The 27,656-nt window shown below is 41.3% G+C and overlaps 1 protein-coding gene across 3 annotated transcripts in view; it reads left to right on the plus strand.

Moving 5' to 3' along the window:
• Positions 1 to 27,656, plus strand: part of FCRL5 (Fc receptor like 5) — a 64,044-nt gene that overhangs the window by 16,508 nt on the left and 19,880 nt on the right. For 2 of the 3 annotated variants that reach the window (XM_027529392.1, XM_027529370.1), the window contains exons 2-10: positions 727 to 747; positions 2,766 to 3,020; positions 4,111 to 4,362; positions 4,652 to 4,930; positions 7,232 to 7,510; positions 11,942 to 12,205; positions 14,874 to 15,152; positions 16,424 to 16,702; positions 23,925 to 24,203. In XM_027529392.1, coding sequence (XP_027385193.1) covers positions 727 to 747; positions 2,766 to 3,020; positions 4,111 to 4,362; positions 4,652 to 4,930; positions 7,232 to 7,510; positions 11,942 to 12,205; positions 14,874 to 15,152; positions 16,424 to 16,702; positions 23,925 to 24,203 — 2,187 coding nt within the window. The remainder of the gene's footprint in view (positions 1 to 726; positions 748 to 2,765; positions 3,021 to 4,110; positions 4,363 to 4,651; positions 4,931 to 7,231; positions 7,511 to 11,941; positions 12,206 to 14,873; positions 15,153 to 16,423; positions 16,703 to 23,924; positions 24,204 to 27,656) is intronic. The other variant, XM_027529381.1, reaches the window with a different exon arrangement.

The raw sequence follows: 27,656 nt of genomic DNA on the forward strand, positions 1-27,656 counted from the left end.
CTTCTCTTCAGTCCTTCTGCTTTACCTCTTCCAGAGTGCTCCAACGAAGATACAATTTTTAATCTTGTCACTCCTCCTCTTGAAACGTTTCCATGGTTCCCTGTTACTTTTATGATGAAACTATAGCTGCTTACCTCTCATAACTTAGACCCTGTCTGCTTGTCCAATCTGATTTCCCTTAAATTCTCTACCTTCCAGAACCACTCTCCTACCCAGATGAACACCCAGTGCTATTTCTTCACATCTGGGGCCTTTCTGTCTCGACTGACCTCCCCATCATCTCTTCCCACACAGAAACACCTTTCCCTGGCTGACTCCTATGTTCTCATCCAGTTTTCTCAAGCATCACTTCCTTTGCTACACACTCGCTCCCACACACAGACCCTCCATATTGGGATGGGTGGCCCTTCTGCCTTTATGATGCCCCCATGTGTATTTTTAGTATTTACACCCTGTATTATAATACTTATTCTTCAGGTTTCTGTTTACCACCCACCCCGCCCAATTAACTTCTTGCTACCAGATACTATTTTTTAAATTCATCTTAATAGTCCAAGCACAATGACCAGTATATATATATATAGACATTTGTTAAATGACTGTTATATTTTTAAAATAAATTCTAACAAAAAAATAATAAGTGAATGGGAAAAAAGCAAGCATTACTTTTGAAAAGCCAAAGAATCTCTGCTCTGTGCTCATCTCTGACTCTTTATATTTTTACAGCTCCTGTCGGTGGACAGTTTGGTGAGTTCTCCTTATGTTCTTCAGTGTCACTGGATAAAGAGTGTCTCTCTAATAAATATGAAATACTTGTGACAATTGTCTGAGGATCTTTAATATCTCCTGTTTCTCTCGCTGACATCGACAAGGATGTGAAAGTGTCACCCGGTTTACTGGCATTGCCCTACGGCCTGGATAGCTATATAGTCATCCTCAGACCCTTCCCAGGAGAAGTAGCAAATGCTCAAGCAGCTACAGGCTTTCACTGGGCCCTGCACTTACTCCTATTGCAAATGAACCTCAGATCACAAGGCAGGACATCTTAACTCCATGTCAAATGTTTAGGACTTGGGATAAGATGTTCTCCAGTCATCAAACTCAAAAAATTGCTCTGAAAACATCACAGTGGGAATGTTTCATTCTCTACAGTTTTCTCTCCAGGAAATGTGTGGAAAATAGATCATCCAACAGATGGGCTCTTAAAAGGAAGAAATGCACAGTAAGAGGAGATTGGGGGAGAAGATAAATTGTCTGTTTCCTACATTTTTTTAGAGTTCTGACTCTTCATTGACATTCGTTTGGATCAGAGGGTATCTTGGATATTTGAAGACCCATGAATAGCAAGAACTGTCTACAACCTCTCTCCTGTCCAAAATCAGATGCATCAGTGTTTCATCCTTGTCTAGATCATCTCTGGATTCTAGCTAACACCTTGTCCATTCCTTGCTTTACCATAATTATCTATGATAGACTTTTTATTTATTTATTTTTGATAGTGAAACAGTTAAGTGTTTATTAGGAGGAAAAAGGGTACAGTGCATGTGGATAGATACACGGGCAGACAGAGAGAGAATTGCTCCATCATGGTAATTTAAATCACTTACATGGGGCATTTCTTCCTGGTTCCCTTTGGCCAATCACTTTGATTTACCTATATTTGATATATCTAAGGATCCTCCCATGTGTGTGTAAACATCTCTTAGCCAAGATGGATTGTGGTGAAGAGACCTATGTGTAGACTGAGCATCGCTCTTTTTTTTTTTTTCTGATAGGCAAGAAGTAAATTTATTAATATAGGGTGCTTGTAAGAGATGCAAACGGACAGGCGAGGGAGCTCTGTCCCGAGGATTGAGTGGGCTACAGTTTTATAATGAAAAAAAGAGGAGGGGAGAAGACCTCCTTCTTCAAGTACATGTAGATGCAGACATAAGGCATACATCATTAGCTCCTCCTTCATATTAGGCAGAAAACTGTCTGACCCTATGAGGTCAAACTAGGATTATCATATTAGTGGAAGGGTGGTGACAGTTCTTCCATCTAGTGGCCTGGGGCATATCTGTGGTTTTGTTTATGGTTTTATAATTAAGCAAGCTTGCTTCGTTGAACAATGTTCCAATAGCTTTCTTGGGCTATCATTAACTTTCAATGGCCTCCCAAAGTTTCCTAAGTTTCCTTCTCTATCTATAGTCCCCTACTAGGATCATCACTCTCTTTTGACTTCCAAGGAGCTTTCTAGTTGGGAAGGCTTTCTTGACTTTGAGAATGAGAAATATGTGGTCTTATCTTTATCTTTTTCTGTATATCATCTATAAAATGAAAGTGCTAAGCAAGTTAATCTCTCAAGCTTTTGTCAGTGCCAAAATCTTAATATGATTTATCCCTTCTTTTGTGCAAAGTGCAAAACTGTGATTTTAACAACTCCTTGTGAAGTTCTTATGAGTTTATGAACATGATAAAGTGGCAGAGGATGACTTTTTCCAGAATGCAATTCCATAACAGACTAACCAACCATTTTTCCTATTGACATTTGGCAGTGAATCTTGCTGGTATTGCAATCTTGAAATCTCTTTGCTCACTGCCATTCCTCAGCAGTCACTTTCTCCTGGGTGAGAACTCTGGTTGAAACAAAGCCATGAACAGTGACCTTCCTGGGGATTTCTTGGAGATTCTCCAAAGTCAAGGCCTCTAGACTGTGCCTCACAAACCACTGTGATGGGAACTGTAGGCCACTCCACCTCAGATTCTTTCTTTTTCCTCCACAGCAAGTGAAATAAAATCTGTAATTTCCCTCCATCCTCCATGGACCACTCTCTTCCAAGGAGAGACTGTGACACTGACTTGCAAAGCATTTCAGTTCAATGCACCACAGAAAAGAAAATGGTACCGTTGGTATCTTCCTGGAGAAATACAAAGTGAGACAACAGAAAACACCTATGAGGCCCGTGAATCTGGAGGGTACAAATGCCAGGCCCAGGACTCACACTCAAGTGACCGTGTGGACTTGCTCTTTACTACAGGTAGGAAAGAAATGAAAGAAAAAAAAAGTTTAGGAATAATAAAGTGACTCAAAACCCAGCTGCATTTACTAATTCAAAAGCTCTAGAAATAGGGTACAAGAATTTATATATTTTACAAGCTCCTCAGGTAAAAGAAAATTTGAGAAGCAATTTATTTGAATGGTTTCTGAATCTATGTTTAGTTTGAGGCTTATAAATTTATTTGGAATAAAAATCTATGTGAGGATTTATTAATATTTTATAGATAGGTAGATAGAAGATAGAGAGGGAGTAATTTCCATTTCTGTCCTAAAACCACCTATTTTGAATGAATTTGAGGCAGTTATATAATCTTTCTAGTTATAATATAATGCTCTTTAAGTTAGTGAACAAGGAACAGTATAGTAGCAAAGAGCTAAGAAAATGCTTAGCCTCTTTGACCTGACAATTCTTCTCTTAAGAACTTACCTACTGAAATAGTCATAGATATATACAACCAAAATTGAAGAATCTTAAATGGTCAAGAAGAGAAAAAATTCATTAAATATTCTTACTGACATTGAAGGAAAATGTGGTCATTGAAAACCAGGTTAAAGAATGATATTGATGACATAGGAAAGTATTCATAGTAAAGTAAGTGAAAAGCAAATTATCAAGTGGATAAATACTTTAATTTCATAAAAAGAAATACATACAGACTCTTATATACATGCACAGAGATAAAAGAAGTAGAAAAATATATGCCAAAATCTGGTGAGTTGATAAGATTAATTTGCATTTCTGTTTTAAGCATTTTCTCAAGCATATGTGTTCCTTTTAAAGCGAGGGGGAAAAAAGGGATTTCCCTGGTGGTCCAGTGGTTAGGACTCTGTGCTTTCATTTCAGGGAGCATGGATTTGATCCCTGGTTGGGGAATTAAGATCCCACAAGACATGTGGCATGGCCAAAAATAAGTAAATTAATTAAATAGATAAAATCAGAAAAAGAAATGATGATTACTTTAAGAATCCTTTTCCCTAGTTCCCAGGCTTATAAAATCTTTTAGAATAATAGCAAAAAGAAGGGAGAAACAATCAGAAGAAACAAACAACCGCCCTTGTGTTTCCTACAGCCAGCCTGATCCTGCAGGCTCCATCTGATGTGTTTGAAGCTGACTCTGTGGTTCTGAGATGCCAAGCAAAGGCAAACGTAATACTAAATAACATGACATTGTACAAGAATGGAAAAGTCCTGCAAGTCCTTGACAAAACTTCTGACTTCCATATTTATCAAGCAAGTATGAAGGACAATGGTGACTATCACTGTAGTGGATTTAAAGATACTCACGTGGTTTCTTCAAACAAAATTAAAATCGTAGTCCAAGGTAAAGCGTTCTTTATTTTGTGAAATAGGTTAGTCAAAATGAGGACTCCTGAGATTGTAGAGGATAAAAAGGGCGGTCTGAAATACTACTGAATCTCAGGAAGCATTCCTACAAGGCATAGAGAAAGTACTGTTGTGCTTTGGGCTGAAGGATATTAGTAATCAAAGGCGGCATCTTTTCTGCCTGCTTTTGTATGTTCTGCTTGCGGGTGCGGAGGATGAACTGTGGTTTTCTCCAAAGCAGTTCCAAGACTCACTTTGCTGAGAAATATTGTGATCCTTCTCTCTAGAGCTGTTTCCAAGTCCCGTGCTGAAAGCCAGCTCCACCCAGCCCACTGAGGGGAACACAGTGACCTTGACCTGTGAGACCCAGCTCTCTCTACAGAGGCCAGAAAGCCAGCTCCTGTTCCGTTTCGTCAAAACATCCATGTGGTCAGAATGGAAAATCTCCCCAGAATTCCAGTTCTCTCCCATACGTAGAGAAAACTCAGGGTCTTACTGGTGTGAGGCACGGAGATTGAATTCCCTTGTCCAGAAACAGAGCCAGGAATTACAGATACAGGTACAAGGTGAGTGGTAGTGGGTTCTGAGATTTGCCAGAATGGGGCTGGGAAGGGCCGGGCAGAATGACACAACAGTTTGTTTTTCTTTCAGTACTGTGAGACACAACTCGTTCTTTTTCCTCTGAAGTTAGGCTTCCTTGACATCATTTTTCTGTCTTTTTTCCTGGTGGGCCTATAGGCATGGGCTTCCCAGGTGGTGCTAGTGGTAAAGAACCCGCCTACCAGTGCAGGAGACATAAGAGCCCCGGGTTTGATCCCTGGTGGGGAAGATCCCTTGGAGGAGGGCATGGCAACCCACTCCAGTATTCTTGCCTGGAGAGTTCCATGGACAGAGGAGCCTGGTGGGCTACAGCCCATAGGGTCACAAACAGCTGGACACAACTGAAGTGACTGAGCACACACACATATACTATAGGCATAAACCACAGAGCCCTTTGACTGAGCTAGATGGACTCTGCTTAGCCAGATGGACAGATTCTTAGAATGCTAGATGCCTGGAGGTGAGCACTTAAGAATAAGAAAACTAAAGGACAAGAGCTTGGGGAACAAATATTTCTAACTAGATGTATTTAGGGATGATGTTGTCCCCACTGGGCTTCCCTTGTGGATCAGATGGTAAAGAATCTGCCTGCAATGCGGAAGACCTGGGTTCGATCCCTGGGTTGGGAAGATCCCCTGGAGAAGGGAAAAGCTGTACGCTGCAGTATTTTGGCCTGGAGAAGTCTATGGACTGTACAATTCATGGGGTCGCAAAGAGTCGGACATGACTGAGTGACATTCACTTTCACTTTGTACCCCTATTGCTTTTTCCTAAGTCTCTGAAACTGTATAGGTCTTCAAGCATGAATGCCAACCAGTGGTCAAATGCCTCTTCTGATTTATTTTGACCTATTGATATCTCATAGGAGCACTAGGAAGGATGCAGATCTGGGGTGCATGCTCTCCTGAGTGAGGAAATAGTGAGAGTGGTTAGCATTCTCCATCAATTTGCTCCCATTCCCAAGCAAAAGAGATGGTTCCATGTTTCTTTCAAACTGTCTGAACTTGGAAGTGTTAGTTGCTCTGTCCTGTCTAACTCTTTGCGACCCCATGGACTAGAGCCCACCAGGCCCCTCTGTCCATGGAATTCCCCAGGCAAGAATACTGGAGTGGGTAGTCATTCCCTTCTCCAGGGGATCTTCCCAACCCAGGGATCAAACCCGGGTCTCCCATATTGCAGGCAGATTCTTTGCCATTTGAGCCACCAGGGAAGTCCTTGAAACTGTCTAGATACTATTAATCTTTGTTTTGTAATCATAGGCAACATTTTTTTCTTATGTATATGATTTGGACTGGACAATTGAGAGGAAGTAGAGGATGTTACTCAACAGTTGCAACACAGTGATTTCTAGCATAGGATCTCCCTTCATGTTACTGATGGAACCCAGACCCCAAATCCTACTCCTTATCTGTTCCCAGGTATCTTCCCTTGTTCTTCAAGCCTGCAAGATGACTCAAAAAGGCATTGCCCTTAGCCAATATCCTAGTGTAAAACCATAACCACCTGGAGTGTAGAACACTTTCATCCCAGATTTTCCTATTTTAGGAGGACTGTCACAGGTCCACCTCCTCTGACCATCTAACTGACAGGCAGAGATGTTAAGAAGTGCTTACTCCAGGGCAAGCTTGCTGTATATGTCAATGATTGATTTCCAACAAAGCACCGAAGTTGTCACAGCTGCAGAGCAAGTACCTCCAGTGCCAAGTCTTCCTGTCCTTTCCATCCCGACCACTTCAATGTTAGGCACTGGGTGTAATTTCCAGGATGACTGGCCCATGCTCTGTCAGGTAGGGCATAAGGAGAGGGTGGGCATTTTATTCCTTGTGGAATAAATGCTTCCTGGTGGCTCAGATGGTAAAGAATCTGTCTGCAGTGTGGGAGACCCGGGTTTGATGCCTGGGTTGGGAAGATCCCCTAGAGAAGGGAATGACTACCCACTCCAGTATTCTTGCCTGGGGAATTCCAGGCAAGACAAAGGAGCCTGGTGGACTCTAGTCCATGGGGTCACAAAGAGTTGGACAGGACTGAGCAACTAACACTCTCAATTTCAGGAACTGGCTCCACCAGTTCATTAGGAATTGAAGTTCTCTCAAACCATTGTCTCTCCAGCACTTTCTCCCTCTTCCCAAGAAGTCTCAATTCCACCGCAGGTCAACTTCCCATCAGGTCAGCAGACTTAGCCCTTCCCATTCTGTGACTCTTCTTCTGTGTCTCATTCTGTGACACCCCAATGCCAAGAATCCCACATGTCATTTATATTCATTTAGAAATTGTTCGTGACGTCCAAATACGCTCCCACCCAGAGTTCGTGTTTGAAGGTCAGGAGCTGGTTCTCATCTGCTCAGTAAATGGAGTTCCAAGGCCCATCACAGTCTCCTGGTACAAAAAACAACCCAGCCTTTGGAAGGACAGAGAGCTTCAAACTTCCTCAAAAACAGAATTCAAGGTCCCTGTGGTGCAAAGCAGCGATGCTGGAGAGTATTACTGTATTGCCAGAAACGGTCGCTTTTCCCTTGAGAGCAACTTAGTGATCATCAGTGTGAAAGGTGTGTCTGCCAAGTATCATTTGCAGAACAGCTTTTCAAACTCTGTAAAGACCATGAGGTGGTTGGGTGGGAGTGGGTGTTGATTGTTGCCAATAATTTACTGCTATGAATAATCTACCAGAAGTTAGATTAACAGCAGGGGGATTTAGGGGTAGAATGGGTTGTGGGAGCTTTTGGAAACTCCTAGAAATGGAGGACAGAAAAAGTATTCAAGGACTGGCATATGTATGGGATCTTCATATTTAAAATTTTCTTTTTAAATGAAATGGTTCTTGAACAAATAGAATTTTAGAGCTGGAATGATCTGGGACCATGTCTCTTGATAGGAGGGCCCTCTTTCTCTTGTAGTAGGTCACATTCTCTCCGTGTCCTCACATAACCTTTCTTCCCTGTCCTTGAAGAGAGAGAGGTCTCTGGTATCTTCCTCTCCTGTAAGGACGCCAGTCCTATCTGATTAGGGGGTCAATCTTCTCTTATGACCTCACTTAACCTTTGTTGTTCAGTCTCTAAGTTGTGTCTGACTCTTTGCAACACCATGGACTGCAGCATGCCAGGTTCCCCTATGCTTCACTATCTTCCAGAGTTAGTTCAAATTCATATCCATAGAGTCAGTGATGCTATCTAACCATCTCATCCCCTGCCACCCCCTTCTCCTCTTGCCCTCAATCTTTCCTAGCATCAGGGTCCTTTCCAATGAGTTGGCTCTTTGCATCAGGTGGCCAAAGTATTGGAGCTTTAGCTTCATCATCAGTCCTTCCAGTGAATATTCAGGGTTGATTTTCTTTAGGATTGACTGGTTTGATCTCCTTGCAGTCCAAAAGACTCTCAAGAGTCTTCTCCAGCACCACAATTTGAAAGCATCAATTCTTCAGCACTCAGTCTTCTTTATGGTTCAGTTCTCACATCCATACCTGGCTGACTACTGGAAAAGCTATATCACTGATAACTATACAGACCTTTGTCAGTAAAGTGCTATTTCTGCTGTTTAATATGCTGTCTTTTAGGTTTGTCATAGCTTTCCTTCCAAGGAATAAGCGTGTTTTAATTTTACGGCTGCAGTTACCATCTGCAGTGATTTTGGAGCCCAAGAAAAGAAAATCTGTCACTGCTTCCACTTTTTCCCCCTTCTTTTTGCCATGAAGTGATGGGACCAGATGCCATGATCTTCATTTATTGAATGTTGAATTTCAAGCCAGCTTTTTCACTCTCCTCTTTCACCCTCCTCAAGAGGCTCTTTAGCTCCTTTTTACTTTCTGCCATTAGAGTGGTGTCATCTGCATACTTGAGGTTGTTCATACTTCTCCTGGCAATCTTGATTTCAGCTTGTAATTCATCCAGTCTTGCATTTCACATGATGTGCTCTGCATATAAGTTAAATAAGCAGGGTGACAATATACAGTCTTGTACTCTTTCCCCAATTTTGAACTAGTCCATTGTTCCTTGTCTGGTTCTAACTGTTGCTTCTTGACCTGCATACAGGTCCCTCAGGAGACAGGTAAGGTGGTCTGGTATTTCCATCTCTTTCTTTAAAAAACAAAAAAGTTTTATTTACTTATAGCTGCACTGGGTCTTTGTTGCTGCATCTGGACTTTCTCTAGTTGTGGTAGGGGCTACTCTTCATTGAAGTGAGGGCTATTCTTTGTTGCAGGGAGCAGGCTTCTCATTGCAGTGGCTTCTTTTGTTATGGAGTATGGGATCTAGGTGCTCAGGTTCAGTAGTTGTGACAAACAGGGCTAGTTGCTCCATGGCATGTGGGACTCTTCCTGGACCAGGGATCAAATCTGTATCCCCTGCATTGCAAGGCAGATTCTTAACCACTGGGCCACCAGTGAAGTCTGGTATTCCCATCTCTTTAAGAATTTTCCATATTTTGTTGTAATCCACAGTCAAAGTCTTGAGCATAGTCAGAAGCAGATGTTTTACTAGAATTCCCTTGCTTTCTCTATGATCTAATGAATGTTGGCAATTTGATCTCTGATTCCTCTGCCTTTTCTAAATCCATCTTGTACATCTGGAAGTTCTCAGGTCACATATTGCTGAAGACTAGATTGAAGGATTTTGAACATAACCTTGCAAGTGCATGAAATGAGCACAACTGTATGGTAGCTGGAACATTCTTTGGCACTGCCCTTCTTTGAGATTGGAATGAAAACTGACCTTTTCCAGTCCCATGGCCACTGCTGTTTTCTAAATTTGCTGAAATGTTGAGTGCAGCACTTTGACAGCACCATCTTTTAGGATTTGAAAAAGCTCAGCTGGAATTCCATCATCTCCACTAGCTTTGTTCATAGTATTGCTTCCTAAGGCCCACTTGACTTCACACTCCAGGATTTCTGGCTTTAGGTGAGTGACCACACCATTGTGGTTATCCCAGTCATTAAGACCTCTTTTGTATAGTTCAACTGTGTATTCTTGCCACCTCTTCTTAATCTTTTCTGCTTCTGTTAGGTCCATACTGTTTCTGTCCTTTATTGTGCCTATCCTTGCATGACATGCTCCCTTGGCATCTCCAACTTTCTTGAAGAGATCTCTAATCTTTCCCATTCTATTGTTTTCCTCTGTTTCTTTACACTTTTCATTTAAGAAGGGCTTATCTCTCCTGGAGAAGGAAACGGCAACCCACTCCAGTATTCATTCCTGGAAAATCCCATGGACCGAGGAGCCTGGTCGGCTACAATCCATGGGGTCGCAAAGAGTCGAACATGACTGAGCAACTTCTGTGTCTGTGTTCTGTGTATCTCTCCTTGCTGTTCTCTGTGACTCTGCATTCAGTTGGGTATATATTTCCCTTTCTTGCTTACCTTTTGCTTCTCTTCTTTCCTCAACTATTTGTAAACCCTCCTCAGACAACCACTTTGCCTTCTTGCAGTGCTTTTTCTTGGGGATGGTTTTGGTAACTGCCTCCTCTACAGTGGTGTGAGCTTCCATCCATCATTCTTCAGGCACTCTGTCTACCAGATCTATTCATCACTTTCACTGTATAACCACGAGGGATTTGATTTAGGTCATACCTGAATGGCCTAGTGGTTTCCCCTACTTTCTTCAATTTAAGCCTGAATTTTGCAATAAGGAGCTCATGATCTGAACCATGGTCAACTCAAGGTCTTGTTTTTGCTCACTGTATAGAGATTTACAATCTTCAGCTGCCAAGAAGCTGAAGCTTCAGTCATTTAACCTTATTTCCTTAAAGGCTCTATCTCCAAATACAGTCATATTGGAGGTTGTGACTTCAATATATGTATTAAAGAGGGACACAGTTCACTCCATAACACCATCCCCATTGGCTTTGAATAAGTGTCTCTATCTTGTGGGCTTCATCCTTCAACCAGTTCAGATACTATCATACCCCTTAACATGTCTGCAACATCTCTCTCTCTCCTTTCTTGATCCCCAGCATCTGTAGAACTCACCATTTTCCTCTTTTCTTTCTTTATCCATTGAATCCCCATACGCTTGAGTTTCCAATCAATCATAGTAGTTCTCAAATAATTCCTCTATCCCAGGGTTATGGAGATATCTGTTGTTCCCATCAACAGTTAATTATTTTCAATAACCAATGTGCAAATCCATGTAGGATACAGCAACAGGTAGTAACATCAGTTACTCCAACCATGTAACTATGGTTACTACACCACCCCAAACTACCCTACCTCCTTTACCAGTATCTAACACCATCTTACCCTCAGTACTGTTAAGGTGGTTGTGGTAGTGATAGGAAAATAGCTTTGATAGAGCCCTGTGCTGTTCCCTTCATTGATGGCAAGCTCCAGTTCCACTTTTAAGGAGTCGATGTTATTTAACTTTGGAACAGGAGTCAGGAGACAGACTTAGGTCCTGTCTGGCCCTGAAAACATCCTGATGAGTTACCACAGACAGATCTCCTAACCTCTTCCTGACTCAGTTTTCTCACCTATAAATAGAGAGGGTCAGGCTGGATACAGGGAGATTGTAGGAATGGAGAAGATTCTAGAAGAGTATGTGAATGTCTGACAGAAAAGAGAAAGGGGCAGAGGCCCAAGGCCAATCCCAGCAAAGGGAAAAAGGAGAGCAGGGACTGACAGGAAGACTAAGAGTGGCTTGGGCAGGTGAGGGGACAAATCTTCCAAGTCATATGGCAGAGGGAAGGAGCAAGGTAAATGTGTCAGTCTGATGGTAGCAAAATCAGGGATTTCTTCCCCAAGAACATCATTTCCCCTGGAAAATTGGAGTCAGGTCACCTAACAAGGGGAGATAGGAGAGGAGAAGGGCCAGGTCTGATGGAGAAGGAGAAGACCAACATGGAGAATAGGAAAGAGCTGGGGAGAAAAGTCAGGAGACGGTGAGCTGCCCTGAAAGCCAGTGGACATGAGACTGGACATTTCATTAGCCACTGATTGACAGCTTCATGAAGTGTCAGGAGCAACTGTTAACTAAGTTTTTTCTCTTCCTCAGTCCCTGTGTCTCAACCTGTCCTCACTCTCAGACCTCCTGGGACCTGGACTCTTGTGAGAGATAAGATAAGCCTTCAGTGTGAAGTTCAGAGAGGTTCTCTGCCTATCTGGTACCAGTTTTTTCACGAAGATGTGTTGCTTATGAAGACAAAATCCACTTCAGAGAGAAAAATGTCCCATAGATTGTCTCTGACTGAAAATCACTTTGGAAAGTACTACTGCACAGCTGACAATGGCCTTGGCCCTCAGAGAAGTGAGGCTGTGAGTAAGTAAGCCTCCCTATCATTAGTAAGCCCAGGATCTGTTAGAGACCTATACTTGGCCTCTATCCCTGACTGCTCCAGAAATGTGTTCCCACCTTCAAGTTTCACCTACTTTTTCATCTGGCCAAACCATTGTCCTTCTCAACACCCCAGCTCACTGAGACAGCTATCTGCTGCTTTTTAGCCTGGTCCCTTCAGCAGCCCGTGTGCCACAGTGCCCCTGGCTGCCTACACAGCAGCTCTGTCTTTCCTGGACCCCAACCTCTGAGGAGTCAAGTGCTTCTCTCTTTTTGTCCTCTTGTCTTGTGAACCCCCCAGATTCCTGATTTTCATCCATTACACTGTCCCCTGTAGCCACAAAATAAGTTCTCCCTGAGGCACACAGATTTGTCTCTTGTCCTTTTCATATCAGATACTGATCATTTACAATGTACAAAACCAAGTAAGATGTAAAGACAAGGAGCATGATCATAGTTACTTCAAATATGACCCTCTTTTTAAGAAAATGTTTATCAGAGTGTAGTTGAATTACAGTGTAATGTTAGTTTCAAGTGTACAGCAAAGTGGATCAGTCATACATAAATATATACACATTCATTTTTAGATTCTTTTCCAATATAGGTCATTATATAATATTGAGTTAAGTTCCCTGTGCTTTACAGTAGTTTTTATTAGTTATCCCTTTTATATATAGCAGTAATGTATATGTCAGTCCCGATCTCCCAATTTATTCCCTCCCTCACTCCTTTACCCCCTGGTAACCACAAGTTTACCATAAGTAAACGATAAGTTTAATTCAACATAACCACATTGAGTAAGCTCTTTTAGAGTTGGTTAGGTAGCAATGTGAAAGGGGCCCAAATGGGGAAGGGCTGGCAGCAGATCAAGGGATAACCACTGTGAGCCAAGAGGAACTCACCTCTGCTTGCCTGATTTAAGGCCCTAACAGTGAATGTCAGCTCAAAATCAAGTTATATAGGTTTCAGTTGATCTCTGAATCTCAGTTTTGTGTCATCTATGTGTGGCCAAAGCCCAAGCCCAATTTTAGGGAGCAGTGTGATTTGGGTTTGTATTGATGGTAGAGTCTAGTCCTGGCTGGTCCTGGAAGCAACCTGTTTTCTCTTCTGTTTAAAAAAAAAAAAAGCTGAGCCAGGCTGGAGATAAGCCAGAATGCAGCCCCTCCCACAATAAATATGCAAAAGTTTTAAAGGAAAGGATCAGGGAACCCTGGAAGGAGACATCAAATGAAAGAGACGGAGAAGCTGTGCTCCTGACATCCACAGACCCAAGGAATTTGGAGGCAGGATGTCATCATCAGATGCTCTCAGAGATGCACAAAGTTCTATAGAATGGCTGCTTTATCCACCTCCTAGGTAATCACTGCATGTAGTATGTATGTCAGACTATACTGACATCTAAGAATACATAGACTAGACCAACACTGTAGGAGTGTTTAACAAAGTGAAACCAAGTGAGGGAGAGTTTTAAGCAAAAGACAGTAGAGGCCAAGTCAGAGAAGGCACAGCTGATATATGATGAAAGATAAGAATTGAGTCACATCCCCTGAATTTAGCCACAAAGCACTGAAAAGGAAAGTGGAAGAATACAGGGGAGAACCTGGTTTGATAGCTGGGTTTGATGGCTGCCTCACCATATACTAGCTATGCAGCTTAACCCCAGTGGGCCTCAGTTTCCTCATGTGTGAAATAAAGGCAGTGATAATAGCTTCTCAGGATTGTTTTGATGATTAAATTAGTGTTTGTCTACATATGTTTACAAATAATATATGACAAATGCACACCATACACATAGTTAAAAACATTATATTATATCATGTGAGTGAGTGAAGTCGCTCAGTTGTGTCCAACTCTTTGCAGCCCCATGGACTGTAGCCTATCAGGCTCCTCTGTCCATGGAATTTTCTAGGCAAGAGTGCTGGAGTGGGTTGCCATTTCTTTCTCCCATATTATATCATAAGTGTCTATTATTATCATCATTATCATTATAATCACAAACATGAAAAATCAACTTTAGTATGTTGGTGGGGATAAAAACAAGGTTGTATTGAGCAAATTATCAGAGTGAGAGAAAAAAGTAGAGACAGTGCTTCTTCTATGAGTCTTTCCACAGAAAAGAAACATTGAGAACATTAAATGTAGATAGGGTTTTGTTTTGTTGTTTTACTAAAGGGGAGAGGATTAAGCACATCTAAGTGGTGTTTGGAAGAAGTGAATAGATGCAGAGAATTTATATCTGGGACACATGGAGGTGAGCTCAGGGTCAAGAAAGAGCAGGATCCTCCTTGAGTTGGTGGAGGGGCAGCTTGTCCAAGGTCACCAGACAGGGGAGAAGCAAGGGGCTGATGCAGGTAAATGGTGTGAGTCTGGTGGCAGCAAACTAAGGGACTTCTTCCTCAATAACATCAATTCCTCTGGAAAATGGGAGTGAGGTGACCTAACAAGAGGAGACAGGAAAGGAGAAGGGCCAGGTCTAATGGGAAAGGAGAAGACCAACAAGGAGAACAGAAGAGAGGTGGGGAGAAAAGCCAGGAAGGCTCTGGGGTGCCCTGATGGCCAGTGGACATGAGACTGAACATTTCACTAGCCACTGATTGACAGCTTCAGAAAGTGGCAGAAGCAACTGCTGACTACGGTTTTTCCTCTCCCTCAGTCCCTGTGTCTAAACCTGTCCTCACCTTCAGCTCTCCTGGGACCAGGACTTTTGTGGGAGATAAGATGAGCCTTCAGTGTGAAGTTCAGAGAGGTTCTCTGCCCATCTGGTACCAGTTTTTTCATGAAGATGATTTGCTCAAAAAGAGAGAAGCCATTTCATGGATAACAGAATCCTATAGCTTCTCTCTGATCGCAGAGCATTCTGGGAACTACTACTGCACAGCTGACAATGGCTTTGGCCCTCAGAGAAGTGAGTCCATAAGCCTCTCTGTCACCGGTAAGCCCTAGTTCTGTTAGTGACCCATCCCTGGCCTCTATCCTTGTGAAAGTAAAAGTCACTCAGTCATGTCCAACTCTTTGTGACCCCATGGACTATAAAGTCCATGGAATTCTCCAGGCCAGAATACTGGAGTAGGTAGCCTTTCCCTTCTCCCGGGTATCTTCCCAACCCAAGGATCAAACCTAGGTCTTCCACATTGCAGGCAGATTCTTTACCAGCCGAGCCACAAGGGAAGGCTGGCCTATATCCTTGACCCCTCCAAAAATGTGTTCCCACCTTCAAGTTTTCCCTGATTCTTCCTCTGACCAAACTTATGTCATTCTCAATACCCAGGTTCTCTTGAGACAGCTGTCTGTTGCTTTTGAGCCTTGTACTATGAGCAACTCAGATGTTATCACACCCCTAGCTTCCTGCAGAGCAGGTCTCTCCTGGACCCCAACTCTGAGGAGCCCCAGTGTTTCTCTTTTTCTGTCCTCTTGTCCTGCTAATCCACAGATTTCTGATTTTCATTAACTACATTGTTCCCCATAGCTACAAAATCAGTTCCCATGGTCATTGAGTTGTCACTTGTCCCTTTCCTATCAGATACTCCTAGATGGTTCAGTGGTAAAGAATCTGCCTGCCCAAGCAAGAGATACAGGAGATGCTGTTTTGATTCCTGGGTTGGAAAGATAGTCTGGAGTAGGAAATGGTAACCCTCTCCAGTATTCTTGCTTGAAAATATTCCATGGACAGAGGAGCCTGGTAGGCTGCAGTCCATGTGGTCACAAAGAGTTGGACATGACTGAGCAACTGAGCACACAAGCACTGATCATTTACAGATACACAACCATAAAAGATACAAAGACAGGGAGCAGGATCATAGTTATACCAAAGATGTCCTTCTTGAGTAAGCACTTTTAGAGTTGTTTAGGCAGCAGTGTGAGAGGACACAGAGGGGAAGGGCTGGAAGCAGGGCAAGGGGCATCCATTCTGAGTCAAGAATTCACCTCTGCTTGCTTGGCTTAAGGTCCCAAAGTCCATGAAAGTGACTGTCAGCTCAGTATGAAGTTAAAATGGTTTCTGTTGAGCCTTGAATCTCGGGGTTTTTTTTTTTTTTTTTTTTGCCATCTATGTGTGGCCAAACTCCAAGCCCAATTTTAGGGGGCAGTGTGATTCATGCTGTCCTGAGGGCCGGTGGACATAAGACTGGATATTTCACTAGTCACTGATTAACAGTTCCAGGCAGTGGCAGAAGCAACTTTTGACTAAGTTTTTCTCTCCCTCAGTGCCCGTGTCTCAACCTGTCCTCACCCTCAGCCCTCCTGGAACCTGGACTCTTGTGGGAAATGAGGTGAGACTTCAGTGTGAAGTTCAGAGAGGGTCTTCGCCCATCTGGTACCAGTTTTTTCATGAAGATGTGTTGCTCACAAGGATAGAAGCTACTTCATGGAGAACAAGGTCCTATAGCTTCTCTGTGACTGCAGAGCATTCTGGGAACTACTACTGCACAGCTGACAATGGCTTTGGCCCTCAGAGCAGTGAGACCATTAACCTCTCTGTCATTGGTAAGTTCTGGATTCCTGCTAGTGACCCATCCCTGACCCAGATCCTTGTCATGCCAACTCCTTTCAGAGATTTTCATGGATCTCCCTGTTTCCTACACCATCAACCTAATGGTCATCTTATTTCCCTTCTCAAAGAACCATCTGTCTGTGGGCTTCAGTCCTCATTCAGCCCTCACTCAACTAGGCCCCTAAGATAGCTCAACAACTTCCCCCACTTTTACCAAATGAATTTATTTTCCCAAAAGTCCCTGGTGGCTCAGATGGTAAAGAATATGCCTACAGTGCAGAAGACCCAGTTTTCAGCCCTGGGTCAGGAAGATACCCTGGAGTAGGAAATGGCAACCTACTCCAGTATTCTTGCCTGGAAAATTCCATGGACAGAGGAGCCTGGCTGGTTACAGGCCATGGGATCACAAAGAGTTGGACATGACTGAGAGACTAACACTTTTATGTTCCCAAATTATTTTTTCAGGCCCTGCATGTTCAGTCTCCAAACCAATTTCTCTTAACTGGATGCACAGAAGCATCTCATATCTCCCCACTAATACCTACATATTAATTTAGCTACAAGCTCAGGCATATGGACATATAGTGGGCAAGAGCTTACTTTCTCCAAAAGCTTCTGCAGCAGTTCAGACTCTTGCTGCTGCTGCTGCTGCTGCTAAGTCGCTTCAATGGTGTCTGACTCTGTGTGACCTCATAGATGGCAGCCCACCAGGCTTCCCCATCCATGGGATTCTCCAGGCTGGAGTGGGTTGCCATTTCCTTCTCCAATGCATGAAAGTGAAAAGTGAAAGTGAAGTCGCTCAGTCATGTCCGACTCTTAGCGACCCCATGGACTACAGCCTACCAGGCTCCTCCATCCATGGGATTTTCCAGGCAAGAGTACTGGAGTGGGGTGCCATTGCCTTCTCCAGTTCAGACTCTTACAGTAGGTTTAAAGAGGGCTGAAAGTGAAAGGAAGAGAAGAAATGGCCTCCTAGAAGCCAACTCACTGGTTTTTCTGGGGTTTCTGGGATATTTTGACTTAACTCAGTAATAACACAAGTGTCATTTCTTTGTATTATGTTTTCAACAGTTTTGTTGCAGTATGACATATATTTGTACATGTATACGAATTATCAGTGTACAGTTCATGGTTGCCTATAGAACCGTGAAAAAGTGTCATTTTAGGATCAAAATTGCTTCAGTTTACTTTTGGAATCTTCGTGTAGAAGAGAGTGAAAGTTCAGTTTTCTTTTCATAGAAGCAGAAAGAAAGACAGAGAAATCTTGAGTCAGATGTATCAGATCATTTTAGATAAGAAATAAAAAGACCTTGATGTCTCTGGGGGGTGAGGGTTTGCTAAGTAAATCCAGGGAATAAAAAAAAAGGAAGACAACATATCTAGATTCATGGAATAAGAACTGAGAGATTTCTCAGAATTCAACTTATTTCTCAAAAACAGGTTATATTGATGCTTGATGAGCTAGATCCTTTCATTATTATCTACTCCTAGCCCTGCCATCTGTTTCCTTTCTCTGTCCTTCTGCCCTATTTTTCGTATTGCTCCTAAGTGCTTTCACTCTTATTCTTAAGACTCTACCTTATGAACTTATCTTGCCTCAAACCTATTGAAAATTTCATCAGTGACTGTCTTAGACTTTGCAATAGGATATCCTGCTCTGTATTTTAACGTCTGCCCCAGCTGCCAATGCTGTATGGTTTGCTACCAAAGCAGTGCTTCTAACAAGTCTAATTAGCCAAGCAGCCTAGCTCTAAGACACCTCATAAGCCACAGGCAAGTCTACACATGAAATTTTCTTAAACCAACTGCCCACCTCCAGTTCAACAAGTGGTAGCAGAGGGAGCAGGGTCAATTGGGACAGCATGACATATAATGAACTACATTGAAGAAAATAGTTTTTCTAGGAATGATATACACAGCAGGGCCTCTGAGGTTTCCTAGAATGAGCAGTGTACATGTAAAACATCTTGCTTGAGTTGTGTGATATCAGTTTGGATAAGAATACCCGAATTCTAGCCCTAGTTGTGAAAATAGCTAGTTCAAAATTTAGGCAAAATTTTAAAATTTTCTTTGTCTTACTGTTTAACTTTCTCTTGAAAGTTAGGTAAGACAGTAATTAGTGTTCCTTAAAGCCCCAGAATTCTGTGATTTGAGTTGGAATAAGAACCCAAAGGTAATGAATTCATGATTCTCTGGAAGAAATAAGGTGGGTGTCCCTTTTTTTTTTACCTGGAAAAGCAAAGGAGAGCATCACTTTGACAGAGTCTCATCATCCTTCAAGGTGGTGGGGAGGAGTTAGGGGAATCACTTTTAGGGTTTGAGAAACAGGAATTAGTCAGAATATGATGGTAACTACAAGTGTGGTCTGGTCAGACTTTAAATTAGGCAAGTTCCTGTTATGGTCTGTGGGTTCCTGTTAGGAACCCATGAGTCCATCTGGAGTCCTTATTACTATGGTCCTATCTTGAAAGTGATCAGTCTGAAAGATCTCTTGCTCCTTGACAGTTCTTGTTTCAGATCATAGTAAAACATGACCAAAGGAAGACACTGCCCCTATATAAATTGTTGAGTAAAGAGATTACTTATGAAATGTAAATGCTCTGAGATTCAAACTCTAAAGCCTGAAGCTGAGCTATCAAGGAAAGTCCCAAGTCCTAAAGACATCCTCTTTCTCATGACCATGTTTTATTTTCTTCTCAAATTTAATGTTATCTAAAACCGTTTTATTTCTTGTTTCATGTGTATCTTTCTGAATACCAGAGTATAAGCTTCATGAAAATGGAACCTTTTTAGTTTTGGTCTGCTCTGCATCCCTGTACCTACTCGGTGTCTGGCACAAAGTAGGTCTTCAGTGAGCATTTGTAATTCCTTGGACAAAAAGTCTTTCAGGTGAGATGAGGAAGAAAAGACTAGGGAGAGAATACTGGTCTTCGCATCTGCTTATACCAACTGAACAGAAATAAATGAGCCTTAAATTAACACACAAATTGAGCAGCCTCACACTGAGCCATGCAGACTCTCTGACAAAATAATTTGTTTTGTGTGTGTGTTTTTTTTTCTTTTTGAGGGAATATACCCCAAAGAGAAGACATGGAAATTTCGTGGGAATATAAACTGATAAGATATGCCCATTTTGAATCTATCAACACACACACATACACAGAGCATTCTCAAGCAAATACAAGAGCCTGAATATAACTTTATTCATTGAAGTATAAGCCATAAACAAAAGAAGTCTAATATGGGAATTTTTGCTTCGATGCATTTAAAACTATAAAAGGGAGAGAAAAAGCACAAAATTCCTAATAACTTTAAGAAGAAGAATTGCTTTAGGGAGCAAAAAAGTTTTCTGGATATTCTTAATACAATTAAAGAAAAGACTTATGTCCATAAAGACTTATGGACTCCAGGGGGAGAAAAGTACAATGGGGAAATTAATGAGGTTAAAGAAGAGATGATAAGATAACAGAAAAGAAAAACAAGTATGTATGTGTGTAGTATGTATATATATATATATATATATATATATATATATATATATATATATATATATATCAGAGGTCAGGAGAGAAACCAAAGAAAACAATAAAGCTATTTTAGAAATAAAATCCAAATTTGACGGAAATGCATACTTCTGAAATCTGTTAACTGAATGGAGTTGGTATGAGAAAATAATATGGAACCCAAGGTAGAAAGACACAGAAAAAGGAAAAAGAAATTAAAATATGGAGATCAGATAATGAAGACCACAAGTGTTGATAATTAAGTGTCTAAAGAGAGAAACAAAACTCAAAGATTTACTTAAAAATTTCTTGACTTGAAGAAAACTTGAGTATGTAGATTAAAAGACATATCTTGATGAGGTTATTGATTTTCAAGGCTAAAAATATCCATGTGCACATGCACGAGTGTGTGTGTGTGTGTGTATGATCATGGCAAAAAAATCACAACCCAGTCATCTCAGAAAGAAAAAATATTAAGTTGTCTTAGATTTTACATAGAAGTCAATACTAAAAGAGAGAAGCAATGTTCAGACTGGCAGTTTCAGAGGAGAAATGAGAATTGAGAGTTTTATCAATAACCTCAGATATACAGATGACACCACTCTTATGGCAGAAACTGAAGAACTAAAGAGCCTCTTGAAAGTGAAAGAGGAAAGTGAAAAAGTTGGCTTAAAACTCAGGGCAAGGGTGGGAAGATATGGGAGAATGGCATTGAAACATGTAAAATATCATATGTGAAATAAATCGCCAGTCCAGGTTTGATGCATGATATAGGGTGCTCAGGGCTGGTGCACTGGGATGACCCAGAGGGATGGGATGGGGAGAGAGGTGGGAGGGGGGTTCAGGATGGGGAACACATGTACACTCATGGCAGATTCAAGTCAATGTATGGCAAAACCAATACAATATTGTAAAGTAAAATAAATAAATTAATTAAATTAAAAAAAAAAAAAAACAACAACAACAAACCTCAACATTCAGAAAACAAAGATCATGGCATCTGGTCCCATCACTTCATGGCAAATAGATGGAGAAACAGTGGAAACAGTGAGAGACTTTATTTTTCTGGGCTCCAAAATCACTGCAGATGGTGACTGCAGCCATGAAATTAAAAGATGCTTACTCCTCGGAAGGAAAGTTATGACCAACCTAGACAGCATATTAAAAAGCAGAGACATTATTTTGTCAACAAAGGTCCGTCTATTCAAGGCTATGGTTTTTCCAGTGGTCATGTATGGATGTGAGAGTTGGACTATAAAAAAGCTGAATGCAGAAGAAATGATGCTTTTGAACTGTGGTTCAAAACAGTGGTTCAACTGTGGTGTTGGAGAAGACTCTTGAGAGCCCCTTGGACTGCAAGGAGATCCAATCAGTCCATCTTAAAGGAGATCAGTCCTGGGTGTTCATTGGTAGGACTGATTTTGAAGCTGAAACTCCAATACTTTGGCCACCTGATGCGAAGAGCTGACTCATTTGAAAAGACCACGATGCTGGAAAGATTGAGGGCAGGAGGAGAAGGGGATGACAGAGGATGAGATGGTTGGATGGCATCACCGACACAATGGACATGGGTTTGGGTGGACTGTGGGATTTGGTGATGGACAGGGAGGCCTGGCATGCTGCAGTTCATGGGGTCGCAAAAAGTCGGACACGACTGAGTGACTGAACTGAACTGAACTGATATCAAATCAAAAAGACATTTTCAAATGTGCAAGGATTCAAAGAACTTAGTACCCATTAACCCCTCTTGAAAAATTAGTTGATGACAAATTCTAGCCTAGCAGAGATAAAAATTAATATAAAAGACTCAAAATGAAGAAACCGTGATATGAAAAGTGAATACTGAATCTATTCACATCAGTAGGTCTCAGCCTTGGCTCCATATTAGACTGATGTTGATGTATGGAAGAACCATCACAATATTATAAAGTGATTATCCTCCAATTAAAAATTAAATAAAAAAAGAGTCACCTAGGAATATTGAAAAAGATATTTTATTAAGCTCTCTCCAGACCAGTTTACTTCAGAATCTTTCAGATGAGGACTCATAATCCTTTTTTTTTTTTTTTTTAACACATCCTCAGTTGAAAATATTGTACAAATAGGGTTGAAAATCACTGATTAAGACAAAAAACAAAGGCTAGGCAATATAAGAGTTATGGCTACAGAATAGAAAGCAACTATTATAAATGTTAAAACAGTAAAAGGCAACAAAGGTCCATCTAGTCAAAGCTGTTTTTTCCAGTAGTTGTGTATGAATGTGAGAGTTGACCATACTGAAAGCTGAGCACCAAAGAAGTGATGCTTTTGAACTGTGATGTTGGAGAAAACTCTTAGAGTCCCTTGGACTGCAAGGAGATCCAACCAGTCCATACTAAAGGAAATTAGTCCTGAATATTCATTGGCAGGACTGATGCTGAAGCTGAAACTCTAGTACTTTGGCCACCTGATACGAAGAACTGACTTCACTGGAAAAGACCCTGATGCTGGGAAAGATTGAAGGCAGGAGGAGAAGGGGACAACAGGGAATGGGATGGTTGGATGGCATCAGTGATTTGGTGGACATGAGTTTGAGCAAGTTCCGGGAGTCGGTGATGGACAGGGAAGCCTGGTGTGCTGCAGTCCATAGGGTCACAAAGAATTGGACACAACTGAGCGACTGAACTTAACTGAACTGAAAACAGTTAAAAATACATGTAACAAAGAAAAATCAGTCAGAGGGAATTGAGGAAATAAAAAAACCAATTTTATTCCTATTTCATAATGGAGGACAAAAATTCATTTGGTAATTTAGAAAAATTAATGACAGATTCAAAAGTTTTCATTCTGCAAATAATTGAATACTTTTACAGACTGCAACTCATCAATTAATGGATTATAATTCACTAGTAGTCCATAAAAAATCAGTAAAGTGTAAGGTTCCCATAGGATAGAATAAGTAAATTCTTCAGACAAACAACTGTAAAGTTTAAGATTAGGAAAAGAGACATAATAAGGAAAATAAGTCTGTGTGTTTATGTGGCTATAATTGATCAGAGAGTGGGGGAAAGAGACTCTTATAAACCATGAATGTAAGTGCAAATTGGTTGAAACTTTTTGAAGAACAATGTAGCATTATATATCATTATTTGAATACTTATATCACAGTTCCAGAAATCCCACTTGTAAGAATTTATCCTAAGAAATGTATTGACAAAGCACAATGATATATATACAGAATTGTGTATGGAGCCTTATTCAAAATTAGAAAAAGATAGCAACCTAAAGTTCCATAAAGGGGGATTGCTTAAGTGTGTTACAGTAAATTCATACTGTGGGATGCTTTGTGGTTGTTAAAAATAACCAAGCAATATTTACCCTAAAATATCAAATTTTAAATTTAAAAGAGTTGCTTTTTATGCGTGTAAATTATACCTCAATAAAATTTATTTTTTAAGCAAGTGAGATAGATCCTTAAGTAATAACATAGAATGATGGTCATGATATTTTGCTAATTGGGAAAATCAGCTTGTAGACCAGTACGTGTCTTGTGCTCCCATGCATATATGTGGGTTTTTTATGCATTTATTTGTGTTGATAAGGCTGAGTGTTCTTACACGTAGAAAAGATCTAGAAAGTGTCACCAAATTATCAGCAGAGGTAACCTCTGGAAAACAAAAATAGAGGAAATGGGAAAAGATACTGATATCAACTAACTCGTTTTTGCTTTCAGTTCCAGTATCTCGCCCTGTTCTCACACTCAGGCCTCCCAGGGACCAGGCTGTGGTAGGGGACATGGTAGAGCTTCACTGTGAGGTCCAGAGAGGCTCTCCCCCGATCCTGTACCAGTTTTATCATGAGGATGTCACCCTCGGGAGCAGCTCAAGTGCCTCTGGAGGGGGTGCTTCCTTCAACCTCATTCTGAAGACAGAGCATTCTGGGAACTACTTCTGTGAGGCCAACAATGGCCAGGGAGTCCAGCGCAGTTACACAGTGTCACTCAGTGTCAGAGGTAAGTGGACCCAACTACAGCACAACCAGAGACTGACCGTCTCCCCCACCTTTCCCAGTAGCCGAGATTGGAGTTACCCCAGGGACACTTGCTGTGGGACATCATTGCTAGCCTGCTGTCTACACAGCCTCCATCTGAGAGTTCTATATTCTACATTTTTAGGAACTTGAGCCTTCGTTTTGCTTGCTTTGCCTCTCCTGGTAGCAACACTGCAGCCATTGTGACCCAAAGTATCCTAATGTAGGAATAAAGGCTTTTCAAATGCAAGTTGCATCCTGGCCAACAATGATCAGCAAAAAAAAGTTTAAAAGAAATTATAAAGTTCAGCTTGTCTCAGAAGAGATTTAGTTGTGCTTTCCTCTATCTGTCAATCAATAAAAAGACCAACTCATTCTTTCACGGCCTCATAAATTTTGCTCTAGCCTCTCCTGCCACTGTCCCAGGGCAGCTCAGATCCTCACCCTGAACTCCTGCTAAAAGGCTTCTCAACATCATTCTCCTGAATTCTCTTTTACTTGTCATTCAACAGTAGCACTCTCTCCCACCTGGCCATTATGGGGTGGCCTCCTAGTCATGCCCACTTCCAGTGCAAGCTTGACACCACTCTCATAGTCTTCCACTCTACACTCTGTCATCTTTCTATGACTGTAACCCCACATGGATGACCCACTCAACACCATGGCTTGTCATCCTTTCCACAACTCTCATGCACTCCCCCGTACACACACTACTCCACTTACCTGACCACAGCCTTCTATCCTTCTGCTTGTTTCTTCAACTCCTCTAATCACTGTTGTCCTCAGACCTCAACAGAACTCCCAGTTCATTAGCACCTTTACTTCCTCCCAGACAATCACATCCTTGGCTCCTGTTTGTCTTTGTATCCATCCAGTAACTTATCCTTCCTCTTCCTAAGGTACAGAATAGAAGACTGCTTCCTATAAAAGGTGAAAATCACCATCTCATTTCTATAATAGATTCCATCCTTGCTTGCATTCTCAGACATTTTGAACAACTTTCTCTCTTATGTCCCTTAACACCTGCTCTATAGGATCCTTCCTATTTAGTTTAACATGCTATATCTCCCCCATGTCTAAGGGGGAAAAAAAAACCCATTTGATCTCATTTATGTCTCCAGTTGGGCTTCCCAGGTGGTAAAGAATTTACCTGCTAATGCAAGAGACACAAAAGAGGTGAGTTTGGTCCCTGGGTAGGGGAGATCCTCTATAGTAGGAAATGGCAACCCATTCCAGCATTCTTGCCTGGGAAATTCTATGTACAGAAGAGCCTGGCAAGCTACAGTCCATGGGACCATAAGCTGGACACGACTGAGCAACCAAGTACACATCCCTCCAGCCACTGTTCTCTTATGACTAAATTTCCAAAAGAAGAGTCAGTTGCACAGGTTGCCTCCATTTCCTTATTATCCACTAAGATTAAGCCTTGGTTTCTTCTGAACTGTATACCAAAATTATTCTTACAAAGGTCACTAATGACTTCCATGGCTTTAAATCCAATGGCCATTTTCCAATCCTCACCTTACTTGATCTCTCAGAAACAGTCTATGTTGTTTATCTTTTTATTCTTCTGGAAGCCATCCCTTCCTTGTCTTCAATGATTTCACTGTCTCCTGGATCATCTCTCTCTGCCATTCCCTCTCAGTCTCCTTTACTAGCTCCTCACCTTATAGATGAACTAAGCATTGGTGTGTTCCAGAATTTTGTCCGGCATGTATCCTCTTGTCTTATATATTAATATGTTCTTTCTCTGGATGATCCTGGGGATGTCATCTATATAAGTGATTCTTTTCTTTTTTTTAAAATTGGAATATAATTGCTTTCCAATGTTGGGTTAGTTTCTGCTGTACAACAGAGGAAAGAATTTTCTATGTGAGTCACCAGAGTGACCCAGGCTCCAGGCTCCCATCTTAGCAAACAGCTCCCCATTTTTCAGTAATGGCATAAACAAACGTTATGTTCCTGAACCTGGTAGGTAGATTCCGTTCTGCCAGAGGAAGATTTTGCTGTAACTTTCATACAAGCTATTTTTGAATGCATTGTCTTATTTTGTTTCGTGGTGTATTTTTTTTTTATTTAATTTTATTTAACTTTACAATACTGTATTGGTTTTGCCATATATCAAGATGAATCTGCCACAGGTATACATGTGTTCCCCATCCTGAACCCTCCTCCCTCCTCCCTCCCCATACCATCCCTCTGGGTTGTCCCAGTGCAACAGCCCCAAGCATCCAGTTTTGTGCATCGAACCTGGACTGGTGACTCGTTTCATATATGATATTATACATATTCCAATGCCATTCTCCCAAATCACCCCACCCTCTCCCTCTCCCACAGAGTCCAAAAGACTGTTCTATATATCAGTGTCTCTTTTGCTGTCTCGTATACAGGGTTATTGTTACTATCTTTCTAAATTCCATATATATGCATTAGTATACTGTATTGGTGTTTTTCTTTCTGGCTTGCTTCACTGTGTATAATAGGCTCCAGTGTCATCCACCTCATTAGAACTGATTCAAATATCTTCTTTTTAATGGCCGAGTAATACTCCATTGTGTATATGTACCACAGCTTTCTTATCCATTCATCTGCTGATGGACATCTAGGTTGCTTCCATGTCCTGGCTATTATAAACAGTGCTGCGATGAACATTGGGGTACACGTGTCTCTTTCAATTCTGGTTTCCTCAGTGTGTATGCCCAGCAGTGCGATTGCTAGGTCATAAGGCAGTTCTATTTCCAGCTTTTTAAGGAATCTCCACACTGTTCTCCATAGTGGCTGTACTAGTTTGCATTCCCACCAACAGTGTAAGAGGGTTCCCTTTTCTCCACACCCTCTCCAGCATTTATTGCTTGTAGACTTTTGGATCGCAGCCATTCTGACTGGTGTGAAATGGTACCTCATAGTGGTTTTGATTTGCATTTCTGTGATAATGAGTGATGTTGAGCATCTTTTCATGTGTTTGTTAGCCATCTGTATGTCTTCTTTGGAGAAATGTCTATTTAGTTCTTTGGCCCATTTTTTGATCGGGTCGTTTATTTTTCTGGAATTGAGCTGTAGGAGTTGCTTGTATATTTTTGAGATTAGTTGTTTGTCTGTTGCTTCATTTGCTATTATTTTCTCCCACTCTGAAGGCTGTCTTTTCACCTTGCTAATAGTTTCCTTTGTTGTGCAGAAGCTTTTAAGTTTAATTAGGTCCCATTTGTTTATTTTTGCTTTTATTTCCAATATTCTGGGAGGTGGATCATAGAGGATCCTGCTGTGATGTATGTCGGAGAGTGTTTTGCCTATGTTCTTCTCTAGGAGTTTTATAGTTTCTGGTCTTACATTTAGATCTTTAATCCATTTTGAGTTTATTTTTGTGTATGGTGTTAGAAAGTGTTCTAGTTTCATTCTTTTACAAGTGGTTGACCAGTTTTCCCAGCAGCACTTGTTA

Source organism: Bos indicus x Bos taurus, chromosome 3 (genome assembly GCF_003369695.1).
Source record: "Bos indicus x Bos taurus breed Angus x Brahman F1 hybrid chromosome 3, Bos_hybrid_MaternalHap_v2.0, whole genome shotgun sequence".
NCBI classification, from domain to species: Eukaryota; Metazoa; Chordata; class Mammalia; order Artiodactyla; family Bovidae; genus Bos; species Bos indicus x Bos taurus.